This window comes from Calypte anna, chromosome 2 (assembly GCF_003957555.1).
Source record: "Calypte anna isolate BGI_N300 chromosome 2, bCalAnn1_v1.p, whole genome shotgun sequence".
In the NCBI taxonomy this organism is placed as follows: Eukaryota; Metazoa; Chordata; class Aves; order Apodiformes; family Trochilidae; genus Calypte; species Calypte anna.
In genome coordinates, this window is record NC_044245.1 from 116,679,722 (window position 1) to 116,706,202 (window position 26,481).

The 26,481-nt window shown below is 42.8% G+C and overlaps 2 protein-coding genes across 2 annotated transcripts; both read left to right on the forward strand.

Moving 5' to 3' along the window:
- Positions 1-368: 368 nt before the first annotated feature.
- Positions 369-1,608, forward strand: RRS1 (ribosome biogenesis regulator 1 homolog). The gene is given in 2 exon segments (XM_030445239.1): positions 369-697; positions 699-1,608. Coding segments are annotated over 2 exon segments (1,080 nt in total). The 5' UTR covers positions 369-430; the 3' UTR covers positions 1,512-1,608.
- Positions 1,609-3,122: 1,514 nt separating this feature from the next.
- ADHFE1 (alcohol dehydrogenase iron containing 1) lies at positions 3,123-26,481 on the forward strand. The gene is made up of 15 exons (XM_008501761.2): positions 3,123-3,206; positions 3,616-3,653; positions 6,043-6,086; positions 6,258-6,311; positions 7,502-7,656; positions 7,823-8,019; positions 8,440-8,517; positions 9,651-9,756; positions 10,959-11,111; positions 12,326-12,424; positions 13,371-13,449; positions 13,584-13,680; positions 16,785-16,942; positions 20,640-20,758; positions 25,514-26,481. Exons 1-14 carry the CDS (start codon positions 3,151-3,153, stop codon positions 20,721-20,723), a joined length of 1,398 nt encoding a protein of 465 aa, XP_008499983.1. The 5' UTR covers positions 3,123-3,150; the 3' UTR covers positions 20,724-20,758; positions 25,514-26,481.

The window sequence follows — 26,481 nt, forward strand, 5'->3', positions numbered from 1 at the left end:
AGGCCTCTGTAAGGTCTCCTCGGAGCCTCCTCCAGGCTGAACAACCCCAACTCCCCAGCCGCACCAGGGAAAGCGCCTGCCCGTCAGACACAGCCGCATGCGTCCCCTGACAGGAACCGAGAGGAATTAAGGCGCGGTGACACTGCCAGTAGCCGGCACACAGCCGAGGAAGGGTCCCTCGGGGGTTACCCCCTCCTGCCGTGGATGCTGCGGCTGCCGGCACCCTCCGCTGCCCCCACCCCGCGGGCAGGACTGCAGCTCCCGGGGGGCACCGCGGGCCTTCCCGGCATCGCGGTTCCGGACGCGGAGGCGCTTCCGCCGGGCTGAACCGGAGGTGCTCCGCCGCACTTCCGCGGGCGGCTGGCGGGAGCTGCCCCACGTGTGCTGAGCGGCCCGGCTCGGTTCGGCCCGGCCCGGCGTGCCCGCCGGTATGGCGGCCTTGCGGGTGGAGGAAGTGCTGGCGGCCGCCGAGGAGCAGGAGGCGGAGAAGCGTCGGAGCGTCACGGTGGAGAAGGAGCTGGAGCTAGAGTTTGACCTGGGCAATCTGCTGGCCCTGGACCCTAACCCGCCGCCGGCGGCGAGCCTGCGGGGCGACGGCCCTCGGCGGGAGACCCTGCTGCGGGCTCTGGCCCGCGACAACACGCAGCTGCTGGTGGCCCGGCTCTGGGAGCTGCCGGCCGAGCGCGCCGGGGGGGGCGGGAGGGCCGCTGGTGGCCCAGCTGCCCGATCCGGCCTTCCGACTGCCGCGGGAGAAGCCTCCGCCGCGGCCGCGGCCTCCGACACGCTGGGAGCAGTTCGCCCGGCTGAAGGGCATCCGCCGGCGCAAGCGGACCTCGCTGGTGTGGGACGAGCAGGCCAAGGAGTGGCGGCGGCGCTGGGGCTACCGGCGGGCGGGCGGCGACCCGGCCCGCGCCTGGCTGGCCGAGGTGCCGGCGGGCGCCGACCCGGAGGAGGACCAGTTCGCCCGGCTAAGGCGGGAGAAGCGGGAGCGGGTGGCCCGCAACGAGCTCAACCGACTGCGGAACCTGGCCCGCGCCCACCGGGCCGGCACCGCCGTCCCCGCCGCGCCCCTCCATCCCACCGGCCACCAGAGCCGGGAGGAGCTGAACCACGTTGCCCGCGTCGCCCGAGTCTCCACTGCCTCGCTGGGCCGCTTCCAGCCCCGGCTGCCCAAGGAGTCGGCGGAGCTGCCGTCCCGCAGCGGCGGGAGGAAACGCCGCTTCGAGCCGCTGCTGGGCAACCTGGCGGCCGAGCGCAGCCGGCAGCTGGAGATGCTGCGGGATATGGGCAAGAAGAAGCCGGTCCTCGACATCACCCGCGCCGTCAACAAGCAGCTGCGCCAGGAGGAAGCCGAGGCAGCTGCCGCCAAGGGCAAGAAGAAGTCGCAGCGGGGGAAGCGCGGCCGCCGGCAGCAGCGGACTGGCCGGAGCAGCAAGAAGAGCACGGCCCGGCGGCAGCAGCAGCGACCAGCGGGCAGCAGCACGGGCAGTGGCAGGAGAAAGAAGGCGTGAGGGACACAGGGACTGCTTGTGGCACAGAGCTGGGGATGCTCACCACGGTGCAGGAAGGGACTGACACTGCCAGCCTCCTGCCCGGTGCTCTATACCCACACCTATTTGTCAATAAATATGCTTCGGCCTTTCTAAAATCTCCTGCGTTTGGCTCTTAGCTGGCAGCCAAAGAGAGCTGTGCTCTCTAGCTCTGTTCAAGGGGAGCCAGTGGTGTATCGGGGAGGGGAGGTCAGGAGCTGCAGTTCCCCCGAGGCTGGGGGTTTCCCTGGGTCAGCCAGGTAACGTGGCATCACGGCTGGTCTTGGCTGCAGCATTTGCAAGCAGGAGTGAAGATGCACAAAGCTGTCCCCTGCTCGGGTATCTGGGATGGGAACGTGGCTGCTGCTCTGTATCCTGGGCAAGTGGCCTGACGGTGGAGCTCTTGCTCTGCAAGTCGACTTAGGTCGCTAAGTTCTGGTATTGGTACTCAGTTACAAAAGGAACATGAAAACTTACTGTTTATTATTGTGGGGTGCAAGAAATTGTACGTTTTCTATAGAGTTCTGTTAAATAAAGAAGCCAAAGCTATTGAATTTGACAGAAAAATGTTTGTATTGAACAGCAGGTCAAAACCTGAGTTTCTCCCTGTATTAACAGTAATATCTCATTTCATAGAAATCGTTTCACAGTGTTTTTCCTTACCAGATGGTTTGAGAGCAGGTGTTGGGAATGATTTCAAACTTGTGCTTATTATTCTTCTGAACTTTGTAGTGTCTCCTGTATATTAGAAAACAATTTGCTGCCCCAGCATGTGTCCTAGCTACCTGAAGGATGCTGTTCTGTGGGGCCATTTCTGGTAAGAGGGGTAGGTAATAAAACGAGTTCCAGCAGTCCCAAGTGAATTAAATTTTCTAAGTATTAAACTTGTGGTAAATGATAATGTAACATTTCGCTGCAAATGAGGTTTTGAAGAAGCCAGACTGTCGCAGCTCCATTGTCTCAACTTGTAGCAGTTCATTAGGCTGGCAGCTTGAGCACAATCAAAAAGCAAAACCTCTGATACTGTGAGCAGAAGTGGCATATACTCTGTGGATTTTGAAGGGATGTGGGTGGCCTGGATATAGCTATAGGTATAGCCTATGGTATAGGCTTTGCACAGGTCATGTTTTTCCCCTTTTGAAATGTTGGTGCTGCTGTGCTGAGCAGTCTGCGCATTCTGACCTGGCAGGGGCAGGAATCGGCTTATGGACACCACCTGCTGAAATCAAGTCTTCAGTGTAAGTAGCCAGACAAAGCAGAATCAAAAAAAAAAATAATTGTTTTTAGAGAGCACGGCTTCTTTTTTCCTCACACACCCGAGAGGTATTTCACGCTGCTGACAGCCTTAGTGGTGAACTTCCTGAAGACAAAGACCCCTCTGAACCTCGGCCAGTTCCTGCGTTGCCCACCGGGCTGGAGGTCCAGAGCTCAGGCGGGGCCCTGGCCGGCGGGCAGCAGCGGGATCGGGACAGTTCTTAGTCCAGGCACTCAAAAGTCCCGGGGCTTGGTCAGCCGTGTGGCTGGAATGAGGGTCGGGAGGCGGCCGGGAGCCGGCGCCTGCCCCCGGAGGAGGCGCTGCCGCTGGCTCAGCCCCCGGCTCTGGCCCCGCGGAGCCGAGGCGATGGCGGCGGGGCGGGAACGGGCTGCCTGCCTCCTGCGGCAGCTGCAGCGGGCAGCGTGAGTGCGGGGGAACGGGACCGGGACCGCCCCCCTCTGCGGCGGTTCCGCTGCTTTTCCTCGCTTCGTGGGCAACAGGGCGGGGGGCGATGCCTCCCAGGGGTCCGCGGGAGTCTCCTCATGCCCTCTCCCTAGCGCTGATCTCTTCCCCCTCACACGGGTATCCCTGGGGCCGACTGCCAGGACCCACCCGCCTTCTGGAACCCGAAGCCCCGCCGCCGGGCCGCGGGGTGGGCCGGGCCGGGCCTCCTCCGACAGCCGGGGTCTGCTGCCAGGCCTCTGGGGGGCCGAGCTGCATGAACGGGTGCACACGGAAGACTTCAAGTCAAGGGCAAATTGTTGGGATTTTTTTCTGGTCTGTTTTTTCCTTTTAACCGTGCCTTGTTTTTGTTTTCACTTTTTTAACTAGATGTCGGTGCCCCAGCCATAGCCACACATATTCCCAAGGTAAGACTGAATTTGTGTCTCCAAAGTAAGTTTGTAGGAGACCGTGGCCCTGTAGAGCCCCACTTGTCAGTGTAACCTGGGCAGAGGGGGCAGATTACAGGTAGGGAAGAAACACTGGCACAAGTTGCCCAGGGAAGTTGTGGCTGCCCCATCCCTGGCAGTGTTCAAGGCCAGGCTGGATGGGGCTCTGAGCATCCTGGTCTGGTGGGAGGTGTCCCTGCCCATGCAGGGGAGTTGGAACTAGAGGATCTTAAAGGTCCCTTCCAACCCAAACCATTCTGTGATTCTGTGAAAACACTTGACAAGATAAGGTGAGCAATCTGTTATTCTGCAGCTGTACAATGATAATGATTACTGTTGGAGAGTCACTGTTTCCACATAAGGCACAACTACTGAATCCTGGCCGTCAGTCCCTTTACTGTGAGGCAAGTTGATAAAAAATCTGCTCTGTTACTACTGCTGTCATCACCTCAGCCAACTCAGCTTTAGATCTACTTTTGAGAGGAAAAAGATACATCTGTTACATTAGAAAAGAAACAGGAAGCAATATGGATAAAAAGGAGCTATTCACAAAGGTTACCTTGGAGAATGTAATCTCCATAGGCTTTTTATACAGCCAGTCACAAGAGCACAGCTCACTTAGGTCAGGGTTGAGGAGTAAAAGTGCTCAGTGACTGAGTCATTCTGGGAGGAATGACTGTAAGGGTGCTATAAGAAATATATCAGTGTGCTGGTCTGTCTTCAGATTCAGTAATAATTAGTGGTTTGGGCCATGATTTCAGCAACGTATAATTCAGAATGTCTTGGTTTCACATGCTTAAGCTTCCTTATAATGAATTACCATTTTTGATATGGAAAAGCTGTGTGTGTGTGTATATATATATATATATATTCAGATACTTGTTTTGTCCAAGACCATCGTGCAGCAAAACAATAGCACAGCTGAGAAATACAATCTCATTCTTCTGCTTGTCTGCTTGGTGACCTACTCAGTCAATCCAGACTGAGCCCTTGCTGAGTAGAAGTCTTAGTTAAGAACCCTCTCTAAGTTTAAGCAGCAATTGAGCCTATAGTGTAACAAGATGGTACTTGTTCAGTAAATCTCAAAATAGTGGGAATTGATTTAACAATGATAATAGCAGGAAAAATAAAATGTTCATTGCGTTTCTTGACAGTGTTTGAGGAAACAGTTCCATTTTTGAACTGAGTATAATTCTTGCTGGAAGTTAAGTTTGGTTAAAGAATATAACAGCAGGGGACATCTTATACTATTGGAAAGCAGCAGAGTAAGTGGCTTGGACATGTTCTTAGCCTGTCAAATTAATGACTGGGGAGTACAGCAGACTTAAACTCCAGGAGAGGTCAAACATATACAGCCTGGCAAAAGATGGCAATGAAAGAGCTGATAGCAGCTGGCCTGGGCTTGAATAGAAAGTGCATGAAGGGTTTTAATACTCCTATCTGTTACTGTTGTGGGTCAGTGCTTCAGTGCACCCCAGAGTGTCTGTAAGACTCATTATCATGGCTTTACGCATTGGATTTGAATCCAAATAGCATATTTTCAATTAATATAGCAGACAAAAGGGATGACTTCAGCAGGAAGAGCAGAATGCCACATCTGATCTTTTATTGGAGAAGAATGGGCTGTTTCAGTTGATGCAGTTTGTTTCACTTTGTGGCAAAACCAGGATATGCAAGAAATTAAGAGTTTTGTGGTAATTCATGCAAGCATGACATGGCAGGCAGAGGATGTGACTGAAATACTATCCTTTTAATTTCTCCTTCTCTAAATAAAGCTGATAGTGACACACCAATCCTTATTAAAACTTTGATACTAAAAATGCATGCAGTTCAGTTCCATCTGCTAGTTCAGGACTAAAGTAAAAACAAGTGTAAGCACCTGCCAGTTTTACTCTTGCACCTACAAAAGATGTTTTTTAAGTGCATGTGAAAAGTTGTGCTGAAGGTTATCATGTTGCCCCTGCATATTTGTATCACTTGTTACAAATGTAAAATATAAAGCAATAAAAATGTAGCAGTCTGTATATTTTGCAAATACTTAGTTCTACTTACTGTGTGCTTTTTTTTAAAGACTTACACACAAATTCTCATGCAGTGTTCCTAACTCGCTCAGTTTTTATAGAAAAGAATTAATTCTTGAAAAAGAAAAAAACACACTTGTTTTGCTGAATTACAGGAATCAAATCAAGTACTTAGATAACTTAATCTCACAAACAACAAGGGATGAAATGGGCAACTCTTACCAACACAAGCCAAGATGACATGTGCAAAGTGATTTGAAAAGCAAAGGACTGTCAACTCTAGTGTTTGGGATACAAATAGAAGTCCATTCTTGTTCCCTAATCTTACTGTTTAATTTCTATTCCAGTCCCTGAACAGCCTACCCCGGGAAATACAGACTATGCATTTGAGGTAGGTTTAATAATAAAATATATATTTGATTTAAAACTAGTATTTTGTGTACTTGCAAATATGACACTTAACAATGTAAGTATTTGTATTTCACTTTGACTGCTTGGGAATAAATGCCATTTCTACATTTTCCGAGAAAAAAACATGTGGTTTTGGGTTCTTTTTTTGTAGATGGCTATTTCAAACATCCGATATGGAGAAGGAGTTACTAAAGAGATTGGCATGGTAAGCTTCTGTAGTGTAAGTCCATCACTGGTGAAAAGTTATTTTCTAAAGGGCTGCTTGTGCATTTATAAGGGAAATCTTATATCTGTGAAATCACCATTGCTTTGCACTAGGTATAGTCATTTATAGCAGTCTAAAAAGTTCAGAAAATACTGTTCAGTAAAGAACAGAAGTGTGTTGCATCAGTGTTGCTATGGTACAAGTGATTACATGAAATGCAGATTAATGGATAATTAGATCATTGATGATTTGCCATGGTTATGCAACAGTATTTTTCGCTGGCAGGGAATTTAATTCAAAAAGTTTTGAATTCTGGTGACTCACCAGGATTTTCTCAAAATCACTTTTGTCTCTTCTAGTATTCATTAAGATGAATCAGAGACTTTCCATTAAATTATGTGCATATTTGTTCAGCTCTGAGTTGGCACTGTGAAAGTGTACAATTTTTGTTTCCTCAGTGTGAGGTGATTACCCAAGTACGTTGTTCCAGTTTGCATTTGTCATTGCTTTTTTGATTTAAAGTTTTTTTCCTCTCTTCCTGGCACTTACGGCATTAAGTGTTCTCTTTTTTATATATGTAAATTTGTAAATTAATAATAATACAGTAAATGCAGTTAGATAGGACTCCTGTCTTTAAGCAGCATTAGGATTACTTAGAATTGCGTTTATGGCAATGCTATTGGGGCAGTTTAGCAAAGGTTAGGGTGTATTATTATTTTTCATATTTTTTACCACCTTATTTATTTCACCAACAAATTAATATTCAATATTAAAGTTTCTACATTTTAATTCCTTGCTTTGGTAGGCATTTAATTAGAAGAGAACTAACATGTGGAAAATCCTTTTTATGTGATATGAACTGTGCAGGAAAATTACTTCAGAAAAGATATTTTACATTTTACAGTAGTCTTCAGTGGTTCCTTGTTGCTTTCATTTGTTCAGAATCTTTATCATTAGTTTTCTTTTGTCATAAGCCTTCAACTAAATGAGTTTGGCAACTGAATACTTTATGCTGTTTTCTGCATCCTATAAGTATGTGGTTAATTCTCTATTTCTTTAGCTGATACTGCTTCAAAAATTTTACAATAACCAACTATTTTTTGTTCAGTTGATTTAGGATTAGTATTTAAATAGTTCAGCATCTCATTTTATACCAGCTGTCTGCTTTTTAAATTTAATTGTTATTGTAGGACCTGCAGAATCTTGGTGCTAGAAGAGTTTGCTTGATGACAGACAAAAACCTCTCCCAACTCCCTCCTGTAAAGGCAGTATTGAATTCCTTGGCAAAATGTGGTATAAATTTTCAGATGTATGACAGTGTCCGGGTGGAACCAACAGACCAAAGGTACTACCTCTGCAAGTATGCTTCTCACGTTGTGCCTGAGCCTGTACAGCATGCCCTGCAGCTGCTCAAACACCTCCCTCTGACCCCTGTGCTGGTCTTAATTTGCTAGTTTCTCCTTGTGCTGTTTTCCTCCTGACTAACCAGAAAGCTTTTCTTGTTTTCCAAGTTTCCTGGATGCCATCACGTTTGCTCAAAAGGGGGAGTTTGATGCCTATGTTGCTGTTGGAGGTGGGTCTGTCATAGACACCTGTAAAGCTGCCAACCTCTATGCATCCAGCCCTACATCAGCCTTCTTGGATTATGTCAATTCTCCTATTGGGAAAGGGAAGCCTGTCAGTGTGCCCCTCAAGCCACTTATTGCAGGTAAAGCAGGAGAAGGTTGTGGGGGGGAGGGCTAGAAGAAGGGGAGTCATTCTACACTCTGTATCATCATCTGTAACATCACTGTGTGATGCTCCTGCTGGAATCAGTTTACCATGACTGTTTCAGCTTCCTTTGGGCTTACTTCTCCTCTAGTTGCACTCAGCAGCAATTTTGCCACTGACTTCAGTGTAAGTAAAATCCTGGGTTTTGTCATTGATTTATCTTGTTTAGCTGAGTTTGAGTCCTTTTACTGAGAGATTAAAGTGTCAGTTTCTCTTTGACCTGTTGGCTTCTGAGCAAGGATACCTCCGAGATTTCCTGGATCTTGTACTTTTGGTGGCGTAACTATTGTGGTTTTATTTATTCTTCAATACTATGTTTTACATATTTTTTGTTGTTTCCCCCATTCTTCCTTTTAAGTTCCTACAACAGCTGGAACTGGAAGTGAAACCACCGGTGTTGCCATTTTTGACTTCAAAGAACTAAAAGTAAAAACCGGTGAGATTTATTTTGTTTTCTGTCTGCTAGTCAAGACAATTGCTTTTCCAATGTCTTTATTATTTCCCTGCCTTGAAAGAAAGGGATACTGCATGTCATTTCAGGTGTGGTTTTGTTTGATTCAAGTGCCACAGGCAAATTTGAAGACTTTAAAGGTTTCCTCCATGAATTAAATTTATAGCATATTAACATAATGAAATACCTATGTAATACAGCAGATTATAGTTTGAAAGCAAAACAGGAAACTAAAATCTTTCAAGTTCTTAAGTGGTAGAAAATGTTAACTGCAAAGGAAATTTCTACTTATATTCAGGGTCAACCAACTGTTCCTTATTTCCTCTGTATTTTTCTTTCTGCTTTTAAGACTTCTGTTTCTTTGTTGTGTAATTGCAAACAGATGTTCCTTTTCCTGACTTTTAAAACCTCAGGCCTGAGATGCTATGCAAGTGAGGGGCACTGTCTTCCTTTATCCCTGGCAAATAAAGATTAGGGCTAAGATGTCATCTTAAGCTACACAGCAGTTCTGAGATTTTAGTTCTAAATGTGTGGGGTTAATATGCTACTCAGTCTGTGGTACTTGGGACTCAAATGTGTGTGCTACAGAGCTCTGACCATAGCTCAGAGTTTTCTGGTCTGTATGTAGTCAGTCTGTGTCTGTCTGTCTGTATCTTTCTCTCTGTCAAAGCTACATCTGGGCCCTCTTAACCAAAATATGAAGGCATGGTTAGTACGGATGCTGAAGACAGCAATTAGCAATAGCATTTAATTTTAGACACAAACCAGTCTTGCCCTCTGGTTGTTCACAGAAGATGTAAACCCAAGAATAATGTTACAGATGCCATTCAGCACAGACATTTTGAAAGCGTAGGCTTCTTGGGGAGGGTAACAAATGGAGAGAGAACATTGTCTGGTATAATCCACTTCAGTCAACAATCTCAAATCACTTAACTGTCTCATGGGGAAATAATTATCAGTAAGACTCTGATTCATAGGTACTTCTTGCTTTCCCTTCTCTCTCTTTCCTCTGTCTTCATAGTTTGAAATATTTTCTCCTCATTATTTTTATGTTTTGAACCTTCAGCTTGTCCTGTTTTGTTGCAAAATATCTCATTTTTCTCTCTGAAATATTACAGGTATTGCTTCAAGAGCCATCAAGCCAACATTAGGCATCATTGATCCTTTACACACACTGTCTATGCCTGAGCGAATAGTGGCCAACAGTGGCTTTGATGTGCTTTGGTGAGTTTTTTCTGTAGGCTGCTGCTTGAATTTATTACAGTTTTGTATTTTCACTAAGATGATTGTAGAAAAAAATATATTTTAGGAGCAGAAAACAGTTATCTTTTTTGTCCCTTTACTGTTCTTATTAAGGTTGTCTCAGTTGCCCTTTCTCTTAATTAACTTCACTGCCTCCATCAGAATCTATGGAAACAAATTACTTATTTGCAGAATTTTCTATGTTTGTTCCAGCGCACTGAAGAAACTATTTGCTTCCAGGATGCCAGGATGGTTGTTGTCAGGAAAGAGAGCCCACATGTCCCTTCTTAAGAGGCCATGTAGATGATTAATCACGATTGTGACAGCATTTAGGATGTCTCACAGATATGACAGGGAACAGAGAACAAGGATTCTCTAATAAAAGCCATGATGTGTCAATAAAAATTTGTGAAGGTTTGTGTGATGCTGGCAAGTCTTTGCCCAGTTATAACTATCTTCAGAACCTTTTTCACAATGTTCTTTTTGCTTGGCACGGGTTTTTCTGAAACCTACAGCTTTTAACTGCAAAAAATGCATGGACATTTCTATTTGGAGGGCTTTATTTTGCTTCTGGGTTCTGTGTATATTCAAGTAACAGATGGATAATGGAACTGTGTGATTTTTTTCAGTCATGGTGAAGTACCCTGAGCTACAATATCTGTGATGGAACTGAGGCATTTGTTCATAAATGAGAGTGATTTCTCTCTAGTTTTGTACATCTAAATGTAGCTATCTAGCCAGTGCTCCTTCTTTCTGTGGCCAGATTCAGAAGAATGAGACTGTTAACTTAAGAACTTAAATAACATGCTCCTAATTTCTTTAAAGGTCAGTACTTTCAAAAGAAAGGTGGCTTACAATGCTTCCGGTGCAAGGGCCTCTTATAGTTTCTGTGCCACAGGAAGGAAATGCATCCATTGCAGATGCACAGTGCTCTTTACACCCCAAGATGTCCGTCCATCCAACCTCACATAAAGCATGGTGTGAGCTGATAGACTGTCACTGTTTGGGTTTCCTTCTGGGTGTCTGCTGGAAAAGCTCTGAAGGTGCCCACCCAGCATTATCCCAGCTGTCTATGGCAATAAATATCCCAGCAATAAATAAGAAGACCCTGCATTCAGAAGACAGCAATGCAGTAAAATGAAGCTCTCCCACTGAAGTAATTAAGTTTTTAATCCTTCTTTTAGCCATGCTCTGGAGTCATACACTGCTCTTCCTTACAACATGCGCAGTCCCTGCCCTTCAAACCCAATCAGCCGACCAGCTTACCAAGGCAGCAACCCCATCAGTGACGTTTGGGCTCTTCATGCTCTGCGTATTGTGGCTAAGTATCTGAAAAGGTAATGTTTTTAACAGCCACCACCCTCACAGTATACTCAGTCTTCAGTAGACAAAGAAGATTACTCAAAGAATTTTAGGCAAAATAAGGCCAGCTGCTATAGAAACCTTTATTACTACCCTGGGTTTCTCTTAAGTAAAGCAAAAAGTTTTTCAATAAAATCTGAAGTAAACTTAGGGTTACTAGATTGTCTTGAGGAAGTAGATTTTAATGCCCCTGTGACATAAAGTCCTCAGTTAAAGGTATTTCAAGCTGCTCAGCCAGTGTGGGAGCAGCATTCATGTAGTTTTGTTCAGTAATCCTCTTTCTGTGACAGTGTTAGTGGAATACGTAAGAAACTGAACAAAATACTGCTGGTGTAATTTCTGTGATTGTCAGTGTAAATGAGGATACTTAAACATCTATCAAGAAGATGACTACATGCACTTAAATTAATTTACTAGAAACTAGTTCATACTTAAAAGACCTTTATTTTAGATTAAGGTTTGAGTAAATATTAAAAAAAAGTTAAAAACTTAAAAGTTGGTTTTGATCCCTACTAATAAAGTTTTCACATGTATACAGCTTTTGTATATCATGTGCACTTCTATTAAAGATCAATGGGTTTGTGTTTTTTTTAAATATGTTTTGAAGTACCTAGCTAGTTAAAGTAGTTATCTATTGTTCCTGTGGAATTTATTAAGCACAAGTAGTCTGATGCTTAGGAAGGCAAGGGACCCTGTCCTCTTCCTGCACAGATGGTGGAGTTCAGAATGAACCTAATGAGATGATGAGAAAGCTGGAGTGATCCTGAAGCCATACATAGGATTGCCAAAGCTCCAGGACAGGGCTTTGATCAACCTGGTCTAGTGAGAGGGGTCCCTGTACCTGCAGGGAGGTTGGAACCAGATGATGTTTAAGGTACCTTCCAACCCAAACCATTGTAGGAAGTAGAATTGTTTAAGCCACCACTGAAGTGAAAATAGCTGAATCCACTCTAGTTACTCAGCTTTTGGAAAAGTGAAAGCAAACCTGCCTTTCATGGAACTGGTTTGGTTTACTGATCCAGAAGCTGGATTGTTCTCTGACTGAAGTGTGACTTGATTCTGTTTCCAGCATTTTTATCTCAGCTTAATTTAGAGAGGTTTTGCATATCTGTCCATAAATATTTGCATGATCTGTCCATTACCAGTCTGTTTGTGCATTCATTGGTACCATTGTCTCCATGGTGCACAGAGCCATCAGAAACCCTGAGGACCGTGAAGCAAGAGCCAACATGCACCTAGCAAGTGCTTTTGCTGGCATTGGCTTTGGAAATGCTGGTGTTCACCTCTGGTGAGTACAGGAAAATGTTAACCCCATCCAAGGTCATCTTCTAGCTAGCATTTGGTTCAGAGTGTCAAGGACATCACTGCCTTTGTCACTGAATAGATAGTAAAACATTGTAGCTTGGCCTGTGATGCAGAGGGAGCCATATGTTGTGAGAAACTGATGGGGTCTTGGCACTTACATGAATGAGGACAGTGTATTCTGACTTGTGATACTCAAGTCTAATAATGAAAATTCCAAAATTTAGGCTTCTTTACCTTCCTTGATGGTAAAAAACATAGCTAGGAAGAGAAACAATACCACAACATTAAAGGCATTTATAATGTTGGATTTCATGGCAGCTGTTCTGTAGAGAGAGAGCAGAGAAGCATTGTTCCATTCCTGAATGAATTCAATTGCTGATAAATCAGAGTTTAGGGTAGGCATTCAGCAGGCTGAAATGAGCTGTAGATATTGCAAGGCAATGTAGTTTCTTCTGGGTAAAAATCTTGGAGAAGCAAAGCTGAAGCCTGAAATGTGTGATGTTATTAGCAGTCATTTTCTTCAGAGACCTTCCTTTCATTCCTTCTGTTTGAGCAAACCCACTCTATTATTTATACTTTAAAATTAACATTTCTTTTTTTTTTCTCAAGCAGTGGAATCAGGTAAAAATGCAGATTATGATATTTTTGGCATAATGTTATTACTTCAGTAACTGAGCATTTTTCAGTACAGACAGTGGAGTAATATAACTTCACATTCCCACAGTAAGAAGTATTTTACAGCCACATCCCTGAGGTGCAGAGGGGTGAGGGTCGCCTGTACCTAATATCCATACCTTGCCTGCACCTAAATACCTTTTGCACCTAAGAGACTTTACATACAGAAAACTGGCTGCACAAGGGACTGAACACAAATTTTCCAAATACCAGGAGAGCTGCCCTAACCACTTTCTCTGTACTCTCTGTTCCAGCCATGGAATGTCTTACCCTATTTCTGGTTTGGTGAAAACTTACAAACCAAAGGATTATAATGTGGATCACTCTTTAGTGGTAAAACTTGGTTTATCTTTATTATACATTTCAGTTCTCTGTTATCTCACACTAATGCGCATTAAAGCACATTAAAGTTAAAAATACATGTCCTATTTATATGATTTTATTCTTTTTTTTTCCTCTTTTCTCAGCCACATGGCCTTTCTGTGGTGCTGACATCACCAGCAGTGTTTGCTTTTACAGCACAGATAAATCCTGAGCGGCACTTGGAAGCTGCAGAGATACTAGGTAGGAATCTCTATGGATACAACTTACTCATACAAATAGAATTCTTTCCAAATTGTGTCTTTGGGAGTTTAAAAAAAAATGCAGTTGGTTGTTGCAGGGGTTTTAAGATTATAAAACACAAGATTCTGGAGTCTGAGTTACACTTAGTGCAAACTTAGCTAGAATTATGGTAAATTTTTATATTGGGTGATGTAGTTAGAGAAGCAAGCTGGAAGAATCTGCTTCTTGGCTAGAAAACTGGACAGCTCACTTTAACTGTAGAACTGCTATGAATCAGGAGAGAGTATCTGTGATTGTCATGTCTCTTGGTGCTTTATGGAAGGTAGTTGCTTTAGAGTAGAAATCCTAAACCAAATCAGACTCAGGTGCATCTGTTAGCCACAAGGGAGCATTTTGCCTAACAAATTCCCTGCTGTGGCAATGAATTGGACAGACTGATGTTCTGAATCACTCCTTTCTTTTTCCATGGCACATAACTGTGGGTTTCAGTCTTTCTAATATATGTCTAAGCTTCTCTGTAGGTGCTGGAATTTCTCAGTGGCTGATGTCAAGGGAAAGCATACAGTAGTTATTCTGTGAACATGTCTGTGATGGCTCAGAAGTGGGTTAATGAACAAAGTGGCCTTTTCTGCCTTGTTAGCAGTACAATAGTAAACGTTGCAAGCTGATGGCTCTTTTAAAGGTTACCTTTTCATACAGTGCTTTGTTATCTGTGCAGCCCATCACCAGAAGGTGTCCTAAAGAAAAGGTTATGTCTTCTTTGCATCCCCAGCATGACTGTGTGTAATCCTGGAGCTGTTAGCAGTCTAGCTGTGACAGCATGGCTCTGCTCTGAGCTAATTTAATTATATCTAAGTGCAGGTTTTATGTGAACTAGTGAGCTGTAGCTAAGCTGCTGCTAATACCCATGCTGACTATTAAGCAATCAGAGTCACAAATGCAGCAGTGGAGAGAGTAGAAAGAAAGTGGTTAGGGCAACTCTCCTGCTCTCTGGAAAATTTCTGTTCAGTGCCTTGTATGGTCAGCCTTATGCATGCAAGTCACAGCAATCCAGTCACACGTATGACTTCCTTGTTTAAGCAATCTGAAATCATTGTGGGTTTTGAGAAAGAGTGGGACTTGTATTCGGACAATGAAAATATTCAGGGTATTTTAAAGAGGTTGTAAAACAATATAGTCAGGAAAACTACACTGGGGGAATGTTCCATCTGTTTTATAAATTTTGGCTGTGAGGTTTGTTCTGCCTTCCTACAAAGTATGCAGTCCTGCCTATGGTCAAAACCAAAACACAAACCTTGTTGGAATCATATACTAAAGTATAAAATGTCTGTGTTCCTACAGCAGTAACACACAACTCGAAGTAGACTAAAAAAACCTCTCTGGATGACTAGCTAGCACAGCATGTCAGGGAACTTAAACTCTGGCTCCTTAAACAAGTGGTTGAAAAGCAGTTTCTTTAGGTTTTGTTGTATGAATTGCTGCTATAAATTCTGTCCCTAAAAGATCTGTTAATTTCTTAAGTCAAAATTTAAACTACATTGTTGTCTGCTTTGCTGTGAAGGGGCTCTGCTGAAAATGTGTCACACAGAATTGAATATGTTAATTCCCACCTGGGGTGTTTACTTACGATTCCAGTCCAGAGTCCAATGACTACAGTAGCTGATTCAAATCTGTCATGTTGCCAGAAGCAATGACTAAGAAGGTATTTTATGACACGAAGCAGATTACTAAATAGTTATGTTGTGTGTATGTACAGCTGTGAATTTGGGTACAGCCATAAAAAGCTTAATACCTCCCTGGATGGATTCTGAAACATCTGAAATAGGTGTGCATGTGGCCAGAAATTTTCTAATTGCAAAGACTGATGTAGCCTTTAAGATGAGCAAAAATAAAGTACTAGAACTGTAGCAATATTTTAAAACTGCCCTTCACATTTACTGATCTTTTTTTTTTCCCTCCCACTTTTCCCTTTTACTTTACTATCTGAAAATACTGGAGTTATGTCCCAGTTACTACTCTGCAGCAAAACCGAGGACTCAGACTGCATGGCATAATCCCAGTAGCATAAGACTTTGTACAAGACTTTGTCATGCCTTATTTATCAATATCTTACTGACATTATCTACCACAGTACTGCCAGCCTTACTGCCTGAATATCTGGGCTCCTCAAATGAGCTTTTTGGTCTCATGTTCACTTAACTCCCTTTGAATGTTCACAGAGAATGGTCACAAAAAATATTTTTCCTGTAGCTATGCTGTTCCTCTTACTCATCTCTCACCATGACACTTGGACCTAACATAATTCTGCTGCAACATCATTGAGGTTACACAGAGAACAAATTTAGCTCAGCCTCCTTTGAAAAGAAATCATATGGAAGAATTTGTGTCATCCATCTGGACATATTTTTATTATTACTTTTAAATAAATTCTGACCATTCACTGAAGGAGAGGAAGCAAGAAGTACTGGTAATCTTTCATTTTACATTCATACTTTCCTTATTGTTCAGTAGTGTTTCAAATACTCCTGTTCCTCCTCTTCAATTCTACATTATCCTACACAAGTCACACATATTCCAACAGCATTAAGTGTAGGATTTACCAAACCCCTGGAACAGTGCCCTGCCATCTCCTGCCTTCCTCAGCCTACATGTTCTCCTCCTCTTTGAATGAGTGAAGGGTACAGCCAGCGGTTTCCATGTCCTCTAGATGTCAGCAAACTCAAGGCCTTCAAGTTAGCATCTGGCACACCGTCCATAAAAATAAATACCACTGAGGTTCATGCGTTAGCTTCTTTCCTCCCAGCAGTTAGTCAGCCTGAGAAGTTCTTCTCCCTGCAAGCACAAGGGGAAGGAAGTTTACCTCATGTGGCAGTTAGTCTTTCTGGCAGCAATTACCTGCTTCTCCTGACCTTGTTTTATTTCACCTTTTACAAACTATTCCAACTGTAAAACGAAGACTGATTCCTCCTTTCATTTCTTGTTGCTTTTAGGCCAGTGACTGTTCTGTAGGGATATGTATTCAGCTGATATTATGATTAAATTAAGTCCAGAGCAGGCTTCCTCCACTCTCTCCCCTACAGTCAAAGCTTTATGTCTTATTTTAGGAGCTGACATCCGCACTGCCAGAATCAAAGACGCGGGGTTTATTTTGGCAGACACGCTCCGGAAATTCCTATTTGATCTGAATGTTGATGATGGCTTAGCTGCAATTGGTTATTCTAAAGCAGACATCCCTGCCTTAGTCAAAGGCACTCTGCCTCAGGTAAGACAGAAAGCAAAACAGGTTTTCTTGTCAAATAAAACAGAACAGATTTTTTTAAAAACTGAAGTGTTTCTTTTCAAGCAGATGTTGTTTCTAGTCCTACATGAAGACAATTAAAGTGGAGAAGATTATGGATGGTCAACTGTGGGGGTTTTTTCTGCACAGTTAAGGTTTTTCTTTTCAGTGAAATGGAGGGCATACTTCAGTCTGTTCTTTGCATGGTTTCAGAAGGAATACCTAGGTATTTGGCTACTTTTTAATGTCACATTTTTTGAAAAGAGGATGTTTTTCATAGACCTTTGTTCTTTACAGAAGATACTGCTTTTTCATAACCATCTGTTAATTATGTATGCAGGATGGGTTATAGATAAAGCCTTAATACAAAGTGCTATCTGATAAGAATGATCAAGCTCACTTTGCATTAAGCTTTTCCATATAGAGAAGTTGCATTTTTCTTCCCAGATGGCTTTTTTGTTCCATTGACCCCCATCAGAATTTGAAATAAAGTCCCCTGGGATGATATAGGTTAAACTTGTAATACTCTTTATTGTTTCAGTGCTCACAAAGACACTGGAAAAAGCAACACACCACTCCTAAAGCAAAACCCAGTATCTTCCTTGTAAAAGAGGTTTTGATTCATATGCTATGAACTGTTCTGTGTACGTAGGATTTATTTCCACCAAGTAGCAAGGGAAATAAGCACTGTAGAGAAAACAAAAATTTTGTAGGCTGAAAGGCTATTTATTTTCTACAGCAGTGCCTCTTGTCATGTGTAATTCTTTTCATTCTTAAATCTTGGAGCAACCTCTAACAGAGGGTAAATATTAATTATTTCTGTTTTATACTCAAGAAAATGACACAAAGATGAAGCCATTTAGAATCACACACAACAGAGCAGTGGCAAAGCCAGGATGAAAACTAAGGTCTCTGAATGCCCATCCAATAGGTTATGCATATAAATTGTTATGGGGCATTTTGGAGGTTTGTTTTCATACATATGTTCCTTTAAAACCATTGTGATTGTCATCACAAACACAAGATCTTGTTGAAGGCATGTTTTCATAGTTGGGAAACATTATTTGCTAAGAGATGTTAAAGGGTTTTTTGTTTGTTAGCTTAGCTTAAATTGACTTTTAATTCATTTATTGGGTCATCCCATGGCATTAAAGATTAATTGTACTATGTACAATGAGATGACCTAATAGATCTTCAAACATGATTTTTGCATATAAGATGTAGCAGGATTAAAATGCATTAGAGTTTCTTAACAGTCCAGTATTGACCACAGAGGTAGTTATACGGTTTCATCTTTGGAGTGTATTTTTCTTTTCATCTTGCAGTGGTAACTCTACTGGTATGAACATTTATAATTGAAGTTTAAAACAGAATTTTATTTTCTTGTGTAAGTAGGTCCATTGAAATTGATCCTGATAGTCTCCTGTCACTCCTGTGACTTTACTGATAACTCTGTCCATCTCAGTGCACATGTACAAAACTGTAATTTTGCCAAGACTGTCCTAATACAGATTCATAGAAAAAATTGGGTTGGAAGAAACCTCTAAAGGTCATCTAGTCCAAGCCTGTAAGCAGGGACATCTTCAACTAGAACAGGTTGTTCAGAGCCTCATCAAGCCTCACCTTCAATATCTCCAGGTATGAGACATCAACTGCCTCCCTGGGCAGCCTGTTCCATTTTTCCACTACTCACATGGTAAAGAGCTTTTTCCTAACATCCAGTCTAAATCGACTCTTCTCTAATTTAAAGCACGATTAATTTACTGAGTACTTGAGCACTGAGTTGTTATATTTTGCATATTGTGAGTCTGAAAAAAACAACATACCTTTGCTGTTGAATTTCCATCTGGTTTCAAAACAACACAGAAGAATCTTAACCTTTCTTTGGTTAATCTGTATGCGTAGCCACGCTGGTCAGGGGTTGGGAATGAGCTATTGTTTGATTGCTGCTGCTGTAGCAGTAAAGTTAGGTAAACTTACACAAAGCCACGCTTTTCAGACTCCTCACAAGCCATGCTAAGCGTGCTGAGCATAGAATCACAGAACAGTTTGGGCTGGAAGAGACCCTAAAGATCATCTAGTTCCATACCCCTGCCATGGGCAGGGACACCTCCCTCCTGACCAGGTTGCTCAGACCCCCCTCCTGCTTGGCCTTGAACACTTCCAGGGAGGGCACAGCCACAGCTTCCCTGGGCAACTTGTGCCAGTGTCAAGTTACCCTAACGCACTGTGTAATATCTCACAGCTGACTTCCTCAGCGTGCCAGACCAATGTTTCACGGGTTAAGTTCACAGTGTGGTGGCTTCTCTTGTTGTGTAACCACATGTAGCCTGTCCACAAATCACAGCCCTGTGGGCTGAGGGGGAAGTGGAGCAGCCACAGCATTGAGCTGCAGCACTGAGCTGCACTGACTGCGTGTGCTCTGATGCTTAGGGAGCTGAGACCCCCACCCTGAGGCAAGGGGATGGAGGAGCCCCCTCCCCAGAATCCCACTTGGCGAATAAAGCAAGGCCCATAGCAAATGACATCTGCTGTCTCAGTACTGAAAAGGAGGAGGGGAAAATTTAGAGCTTTTTCTAGGACAGCCTCTTCCACTAGGGAACAGGTTGTAGCAGGAGAAACTCAGTCTTGCCAGAATACATCACATTCATCTAAAGAGAACACATTCCTAGTGTGGGCCTGGCCTCTGTCTTTGCAGGTGTTTGTAACTCTCCCCATTCTTTCAGTAAATGTTAAAATCATTGATTGTTGCAAGCATAAAAGTATACTAATCGACCAGTGTGAGTCCAGAAATGTTGGGCCCTTTCAGCTGAGTGTTTCTGCTGTAGCTGAATACCATGCTCCTTTTCCAGTTTCAAATGCCAATAGAGTTAAAATAACTTCTCTGTAAAAATAGCTTTTCATATTCCTTCTCAGCCTTTTTAAAAAACAAATCGTGAAGGAATTCCTTCATTCAGGAGCTCCTTCATGAGGAGCACTAGTAAGCTCCTCATCCTCAGGAACACGGGCTTTTCTGAACTGCCATCCCTGTCTTTGTGGTTATTTGGTGAAGCAGAGCAGTGAAGCGTATGCCTGAGTTTCATTTCAGTTGATGGGACTACAGCATCCATAAACTGTTGAACTATCATCCAAATGAAAACCAACCACAACTATTTTGTATTCTGATTCCAAAGTGTCAGGCTGTTCACTAAGCAGTTTCTCTACCACCCCTTGCCGAGTCTCTCTTTTGGAGTCTGAGTTGCAGGCACTGTTTGCTCTCCCCATCTATGTCAGTTCCTGGGTTTTGAAAGATGTTGTATTTTGAAAAACTTGCTCACTGAAAAATGACCTCCTAGTTCCAATGCTGATAAATGAATTTTAAAATGGGCTGTATTCCCCTATTCACCATACACTGTGCTACTGACATCTGTGACTGACAAGACCTGAGTTTGAAGTACTTGACTTTGCAACTGAACTGCATTTTAATCTTGCTTTTGTGTTTTAATTATAGGCAATTTAAATTAATATATTCTCGAAAGTACTGTACGGTTGACCATGCTTCAGCCTTAATTACTTGATTAGTTATTTGCAAAACTTTGTTATTCTCTGTGAAGGACGTTTGTACAAAGGAATGTAGTTTAGGTACTGCTTGATTAATTTTATTGGTAACCTTCTGTAATCCATTTTTTCTTTAATCTTTCAGGAGAGAGTGACTAAACTATCACCACGCCCCCAGACAGAAGAAGACTTATCTGCCCTCTTTGAGGCTTCCATGAAGCTCTATTAGCTTAAACAAAAAGTGTGCTCTGTTCTAACACAAAGGTAATTTCCTATAGATATGGGTCTGAGTTTGTTTAGAGAATGGAAGAACTTGCATGTCTTTCTCTTTGTGACTCTCTTCCATTGTACACTGCCAAAAGGTCAAGTAATTCATCTTTAACTAAATACTGCTCTGAAGTGAAGTCTTGTCTGTGGTTTTTTTCCTACTCAGCAGTCAGTAGTAGTAACTTACGTAAAAGTTAGAGCAGGCATCTTGCTTTACTGAAGACTTTATTTGTGTTTTAGAGGTGGTTGAAGGTGGAAAAATATTTTAAGGGATATTCCAAAAAGTTTTACAAATTATATTTTTTCTTAAAATTGTCTGTGATTTAGTTTTTAAAAGTCATGCTATTTAGAAGTAATTGACGGTATTTTAAATAGGGAAGGGAAGCTACCTTGCAGAAGATGTCAGTCTGCTGTATTCTGTTGCACTTTATCATCTTTCTCTGTGGCTCACCCTAGGTGATCCTGCTATGGCAGGGGAATGGACTAGATGATCTCTAGAGGTTCCTTCCAACCCCTAACATTCTGTGATTCTGTGCTCTTTTTACCCTCTGGCTTGGCTAAGAAAGCTATTGAGCTGGGGTACTTTTTATTGTTTGGTTAAGAAAAAAACAACACTCTTCATGAAGGCTTCCTAAAACTTGCTTCAGGTTGAAGCTTCGACATATTTTTTTGGATATTTATCTTTCCTTTTAAAATCTATGTTAAGTGTTTGCAGGAGGCACAAAATCAGAGTGCTCAACAGGAACCACGTAGCAGCAGGACATCATTCATCACAGTCATTTCTTCTCTGTAGAGACAACATACCCCTTTTCCTGCTGCATTCTGTGGGAAGAAGCTATCAACTCTATCTTGCTTCTCTGTGAACCAATTTCTCCTGCTGAGCTCTTGCAGGTGCTGTCACTCAGAGCATGGCCACCAGCTGAAGGAAGTGGCAGTGTGCTGTGGTTTGATATTAAAAAGTGGTGGTGTAGCATATGGCTGCACGATGCCCCACTGGGAGTACTGGTTGAAGGTGGGAATCAGAGTGCACATACTGAGCTCCTAACCAGCTGGTTGACTGTCAACTGACAAAGGGAAATGGGAAAGGGGGAAATGAAACTAAAATGTTACTGCTTTTTTTCTTTTTAAAAAAGAACACATCTGTGTGTACAGTTCCTTTAGATCAGATACTGCTTCATATTGGACCCTCTCAGCATCTGATTTATGCAGCTACCACACCACAAGACAAACACAAGAAGAACACCATAACCTCTGTTGTGTTTATTTCTTTATAGGGAGGGAGGACTTTTCAGTCACCCTGGTCAACAAAAGGCTTTATATTTACACCAGTGCAACTTTGTGTTTGTCTGTTAGAGACAGAATCTGTGAACAGATATGTCCTGGATCTGTTTTAATGCTCAGTCGGAAGAGGTGGATGGATACTGACTGAAGACTCAAGATCTTGTTTTTAACCACAGAGTGGGTTTGGTGGCCTTAGGGACTGTGCTGCCAGTATGCCTCAGCCTGTGCTGGGACACACATTTAATTTCTGTGTCCTTGTGAATCTTGTCCTCTCCTGAAACTGCCCACAAGAGCCTCTGACATGAATGATGCTGTAATAGCAAGTGGTGAAGGAATCTTATTTTATTGTTCAAAGCCACCATGTGCTGAAAAAAAACTTTGTCAAACCCTTCTGCATATAATCTTTTGGCCTCTTTTATCTTTCCATTCCAATCTTTCTCCAGGCTGTGGTTGCAGAACAGAGTCCTGAGGAGAGAATCTTTTTTCCAGGAGCCTACTTCATGGCAACCATGCTGTATTTGGGAGAATATACTTTCTGAGCAGCATGTGGGTTTCATCACTGCAGCAGAGTACTTTGATGGGTTAGTTAGGAATGTAGGGTATTTCCTGCCAGCACACTTTTTATTTGCCATTTATGCAGTATGGCAGTTATTAGCAGGCTGTATTTTCAGCTGACAGAACCTTGCTCTTAACTTCCTATACCAGGTAACCCAGAGCTCTTGCTAGTTTTTAGCTTAAGCCTCACACTGCATTTTGATGTAGTAGGTTTTATCCATGTTTTACAGATGAGACAAAGGGTTTATTATAATACCTAACCCAATACAAGCAGATGGTGCCATGAGAAGGGCAATTTCTGTTTCCCACACCCCATTGGCAATGTCAGGGTTCTTCAGCTGGCTGAGACTGGTTGTGAAATCTCATTCACAGGCATCATCTACATGTGTTCTCCCACCACCAGTGATCACTGACTGGTGGCAGTTTTCTGAGGAAAAATCAAGGGAACTCAAGCCACCCCACAGTGCTGCCTTTCAGATAGTGACACTGTGACAGGGAGACATGCCCTGGCTCTGGGCAGTGGCAGTTTTATTCATAACTGAAGAGTTACTGGGTTTTTTCATGTATTATCTTATTAAATTATGCTGTGCTGAGACAACCTAACTAGTCAATATATCTGCATCTTGGAACATGCCTGTTTTGTGATCATGAGCCTGACATTTGTGTGGGGAGCTGGCGTGACACTGCAATTGTGAGTGCCTGGCAGCAGCTGGGCACGTGTGAAATCTGGGCAGCTTGTTCTTTTGGCTCCTGGTGGCTCTTGTGCTCTGTGGATGGACCATGATGGATCTGTTATTGGATCTGCTGTGGTTCTGCTCATGATGGTTCTGTTATTTCCTTTTGATGATACAGAAATGCAAGTAACATGTAAGATTGTACTTGCAATCAACACAAGCTTGTTTGAAAGTGTTTGAGAGCAGTGTTTAACTCTGTCATGTTAACTTCAGTCCTGTAAACTAACTATGAACCAAACCCATTCTATGAACCAAACCCATTCTGAGGAAGTAGGCTCCCATTAGCTTCACAGACTGCAGTGATTCCTCCTGGAAAGTCATTTGCCTGGTGAGCTTGGCACTGTCCAGACAAAACCATTGTATCATGGGTGACAGCCAAGAGCAATGTTAGAGGTGTCCCAGAAATAAAAGCATCCAAACTGCTGCGTAGTATTTCTGTGAATATTACAGATGGTTTCTGCACACCCTACTGTGTTTGATCAGTATGTAGTTGTAGGTATTATTACATATTGCAATACAATATTATCAATCTTTGTATGTCCTACTTTTTAGCAGTAGGGCTTGAGAGAATTCCCCCCTCTTTCTTGTGGAGTCAGACATTTACTTTCTGCCTTAAACAGCTGTAACTATATAAAAGGATTTGTCAGGCTTTAGATAAAGAACAAATGCCTGGTTTATCCAGACCATGGTTTTTTAATAGGTTTTAAGGAAGCATAAATGACAGCTATTCAGTCATGACAGAAGAATGCTTTGAGAGACTCTAGGGACTCCTATTAGAGTAGAAGTTACCAGATTCGTGAGTTTTGCTGTGGATGTTGACCTGCTACTTCTCTCTTCTAGTCCTGTACTCTCCAAGTTCTGTGTGGGCAAACCTAAACCAAACCCTGGCTCATCTGGTGACTCACTCAGTCCATCTACAGTGATAAGCTTAGCTCTGGGGAGTGAGTGTGAAAAAGTGCATGTGTAATGCTGGTGAATATAGTTTAACAGAAAGTACAGTTTTACCTGGAATACAAAATAGAAACCTCACTCCCTTTTCCAGGTTCTCACAGGCCTGGCATCAGCAGAAGTGGGGTCAGCTGGTACAGTAGTTTATCCACCCCCTCTTTTCCCTTGCCTCTTCCCATTCCACTGCTGATTTTCCCAGCAGGTAAAGCAAAAAGAGAATGAAGAAAAAAATATGTGACCAACAAACTCGAATCTGCAAAAATTCTCACTATCATCCTGTGTGAATAAACTTGGAAGAAACCAAAGGTCAAATAGTGCATATGCTCATTCCTTGATGCACTGTCTTCATTTTAAGGCAATGTGCTGAGGCTGTAATCTCCTGTCCTGTGGTTGGCTTTCCATCCCCCTGAGACTTGAAAAATGGGTGTGAGAAAGTGATGCTTAAGCATCACAGTGCACAGGACATATGTGGTATGCGTTGGGTTAAACAGCTCCAAACTGATAAATCTATCACTGCATTAAGTCTGTCCCTGGAGAAGGGACAAGGGCAATTTGATGCAATGCAGTAGGAGGCCTAAAGGTATGGGTCCCTATTTTTTCCTCAGACCATCCCTGTGTTCTTCGTAAATAAAGAGGAACCTAATTTAAATTCAGACACCAGTGACTGGATAAAAAGCAAGAGATGCAATCATTTTCCTTATCTCACCCAGCAGTGCACAGACTGTTTGTCAGCTGCAGTATAAACCTTGGACAGTGAGAAGAGGGTCTTCCACACGTACCCACCCCTGCTAATCCTGCCTGGTAACCTGGTTCCATCTTTCCCTCATCACCAGGTCACCTGTAGAAGAGGAGGTTTCTCTTTTGAGCAATGCTGGGTTGGAACTCTCAGTGTTCTGAATTTGCAGAGGTCTCAGCTCTCTTGGCACATGCAGGTTTTTTCCACAGGCTGTTATGCTTGTATTTACATGCAGGACACATGGGAAATGATGCAGGCTTCATTTGTTACAAAATCTTTAGTGCCTGGTTTTTTTTGTGGAGTTGCCCGTGAGACTGCAGAAGCTGCTGCTGTTGCTCTGAACATCTTAGTGAAACTGAGACAAAAAACCTGGGTTATCATTAGGAAGGCTGCAGTTTCCTTAGATGCAATAATTCTGAATGCATTTTTGTGTTTTGCCTGTTCTATGCTCCCATTAAATAACCCACTAATATGCCATTTCTTTCCTTTTTCCCTCAGTGTACTGAAGCAGCCGCCACAACTGAATTGGCAGGAAACATTGTACAGCCAAACAATAACAATAAGAAGAGGAACCATTTGACACAGCTCAATGGAATGTTAATCAGGGTATTAAATTAACTGCTAGGAGAAGGGATGAAAAAAAATACTTTCCGTCTTTGGTTTCTTTTGAAAAATTGCATGTATGTGGTTTTAGAGAACTTTAAATACACCAAATGGCAGCGGATATTTTTCTCATTTATCTGAATGTGGGAATTAAAGCAGGAACCATACACGAGGTGGGATAGTTAAGTGAAAGCAGAAGAAATGTGACCGTGTCCCCTGGAGATCCATGTTAATTCACTTTGCCCTGCAGAGCCACAGAGCTTGGTCCTGCAGCCATGTGCACAGGCAGCACATACACCACCAAAATCTGAGGCTGTGCCCATACTGTCATCTGAGCTGCTGTAAATGTTTAATTTAATCTAATATCACTGTATCATGAAATATATATATCATAGCACAAGCTCTGGTTTATTGATGTGGAATTTTTCCTCTGTGTTCCCTGACTCGTGGTGACTTTGACCTACTTAACAATGCACTTGTGCTTCTGCTGGGGTAGCCTGTTGGGATGTTTGACCATACAGCCTTAAATTAGCAACTTGACATTGCAATGCTGATTTACACCTCCAGTCAAATGGATAACACATGTTAAAGACTGACTGTCAGCAGCTCCAATGTGTTATCACTTCATTCTGTGGCATTGTCGCTTGCCTTTATGGGATTTAAGGACACCATTGTGTGGCATTGTTGGTCAGGCTATGGACACAGCTGTGAGGGGCTGACACTGTGTGTGGACTTTGTCATCTATCTAAAAGCTGACATCACTTTCAAAAAATCACTGTGAAACTTTGGATGTTTAAGTGTTGCTGTGTATTTTAAGACAGCATTGGAAATAAAGACACTTTTTTTTTCTGGCATAAAAAGCA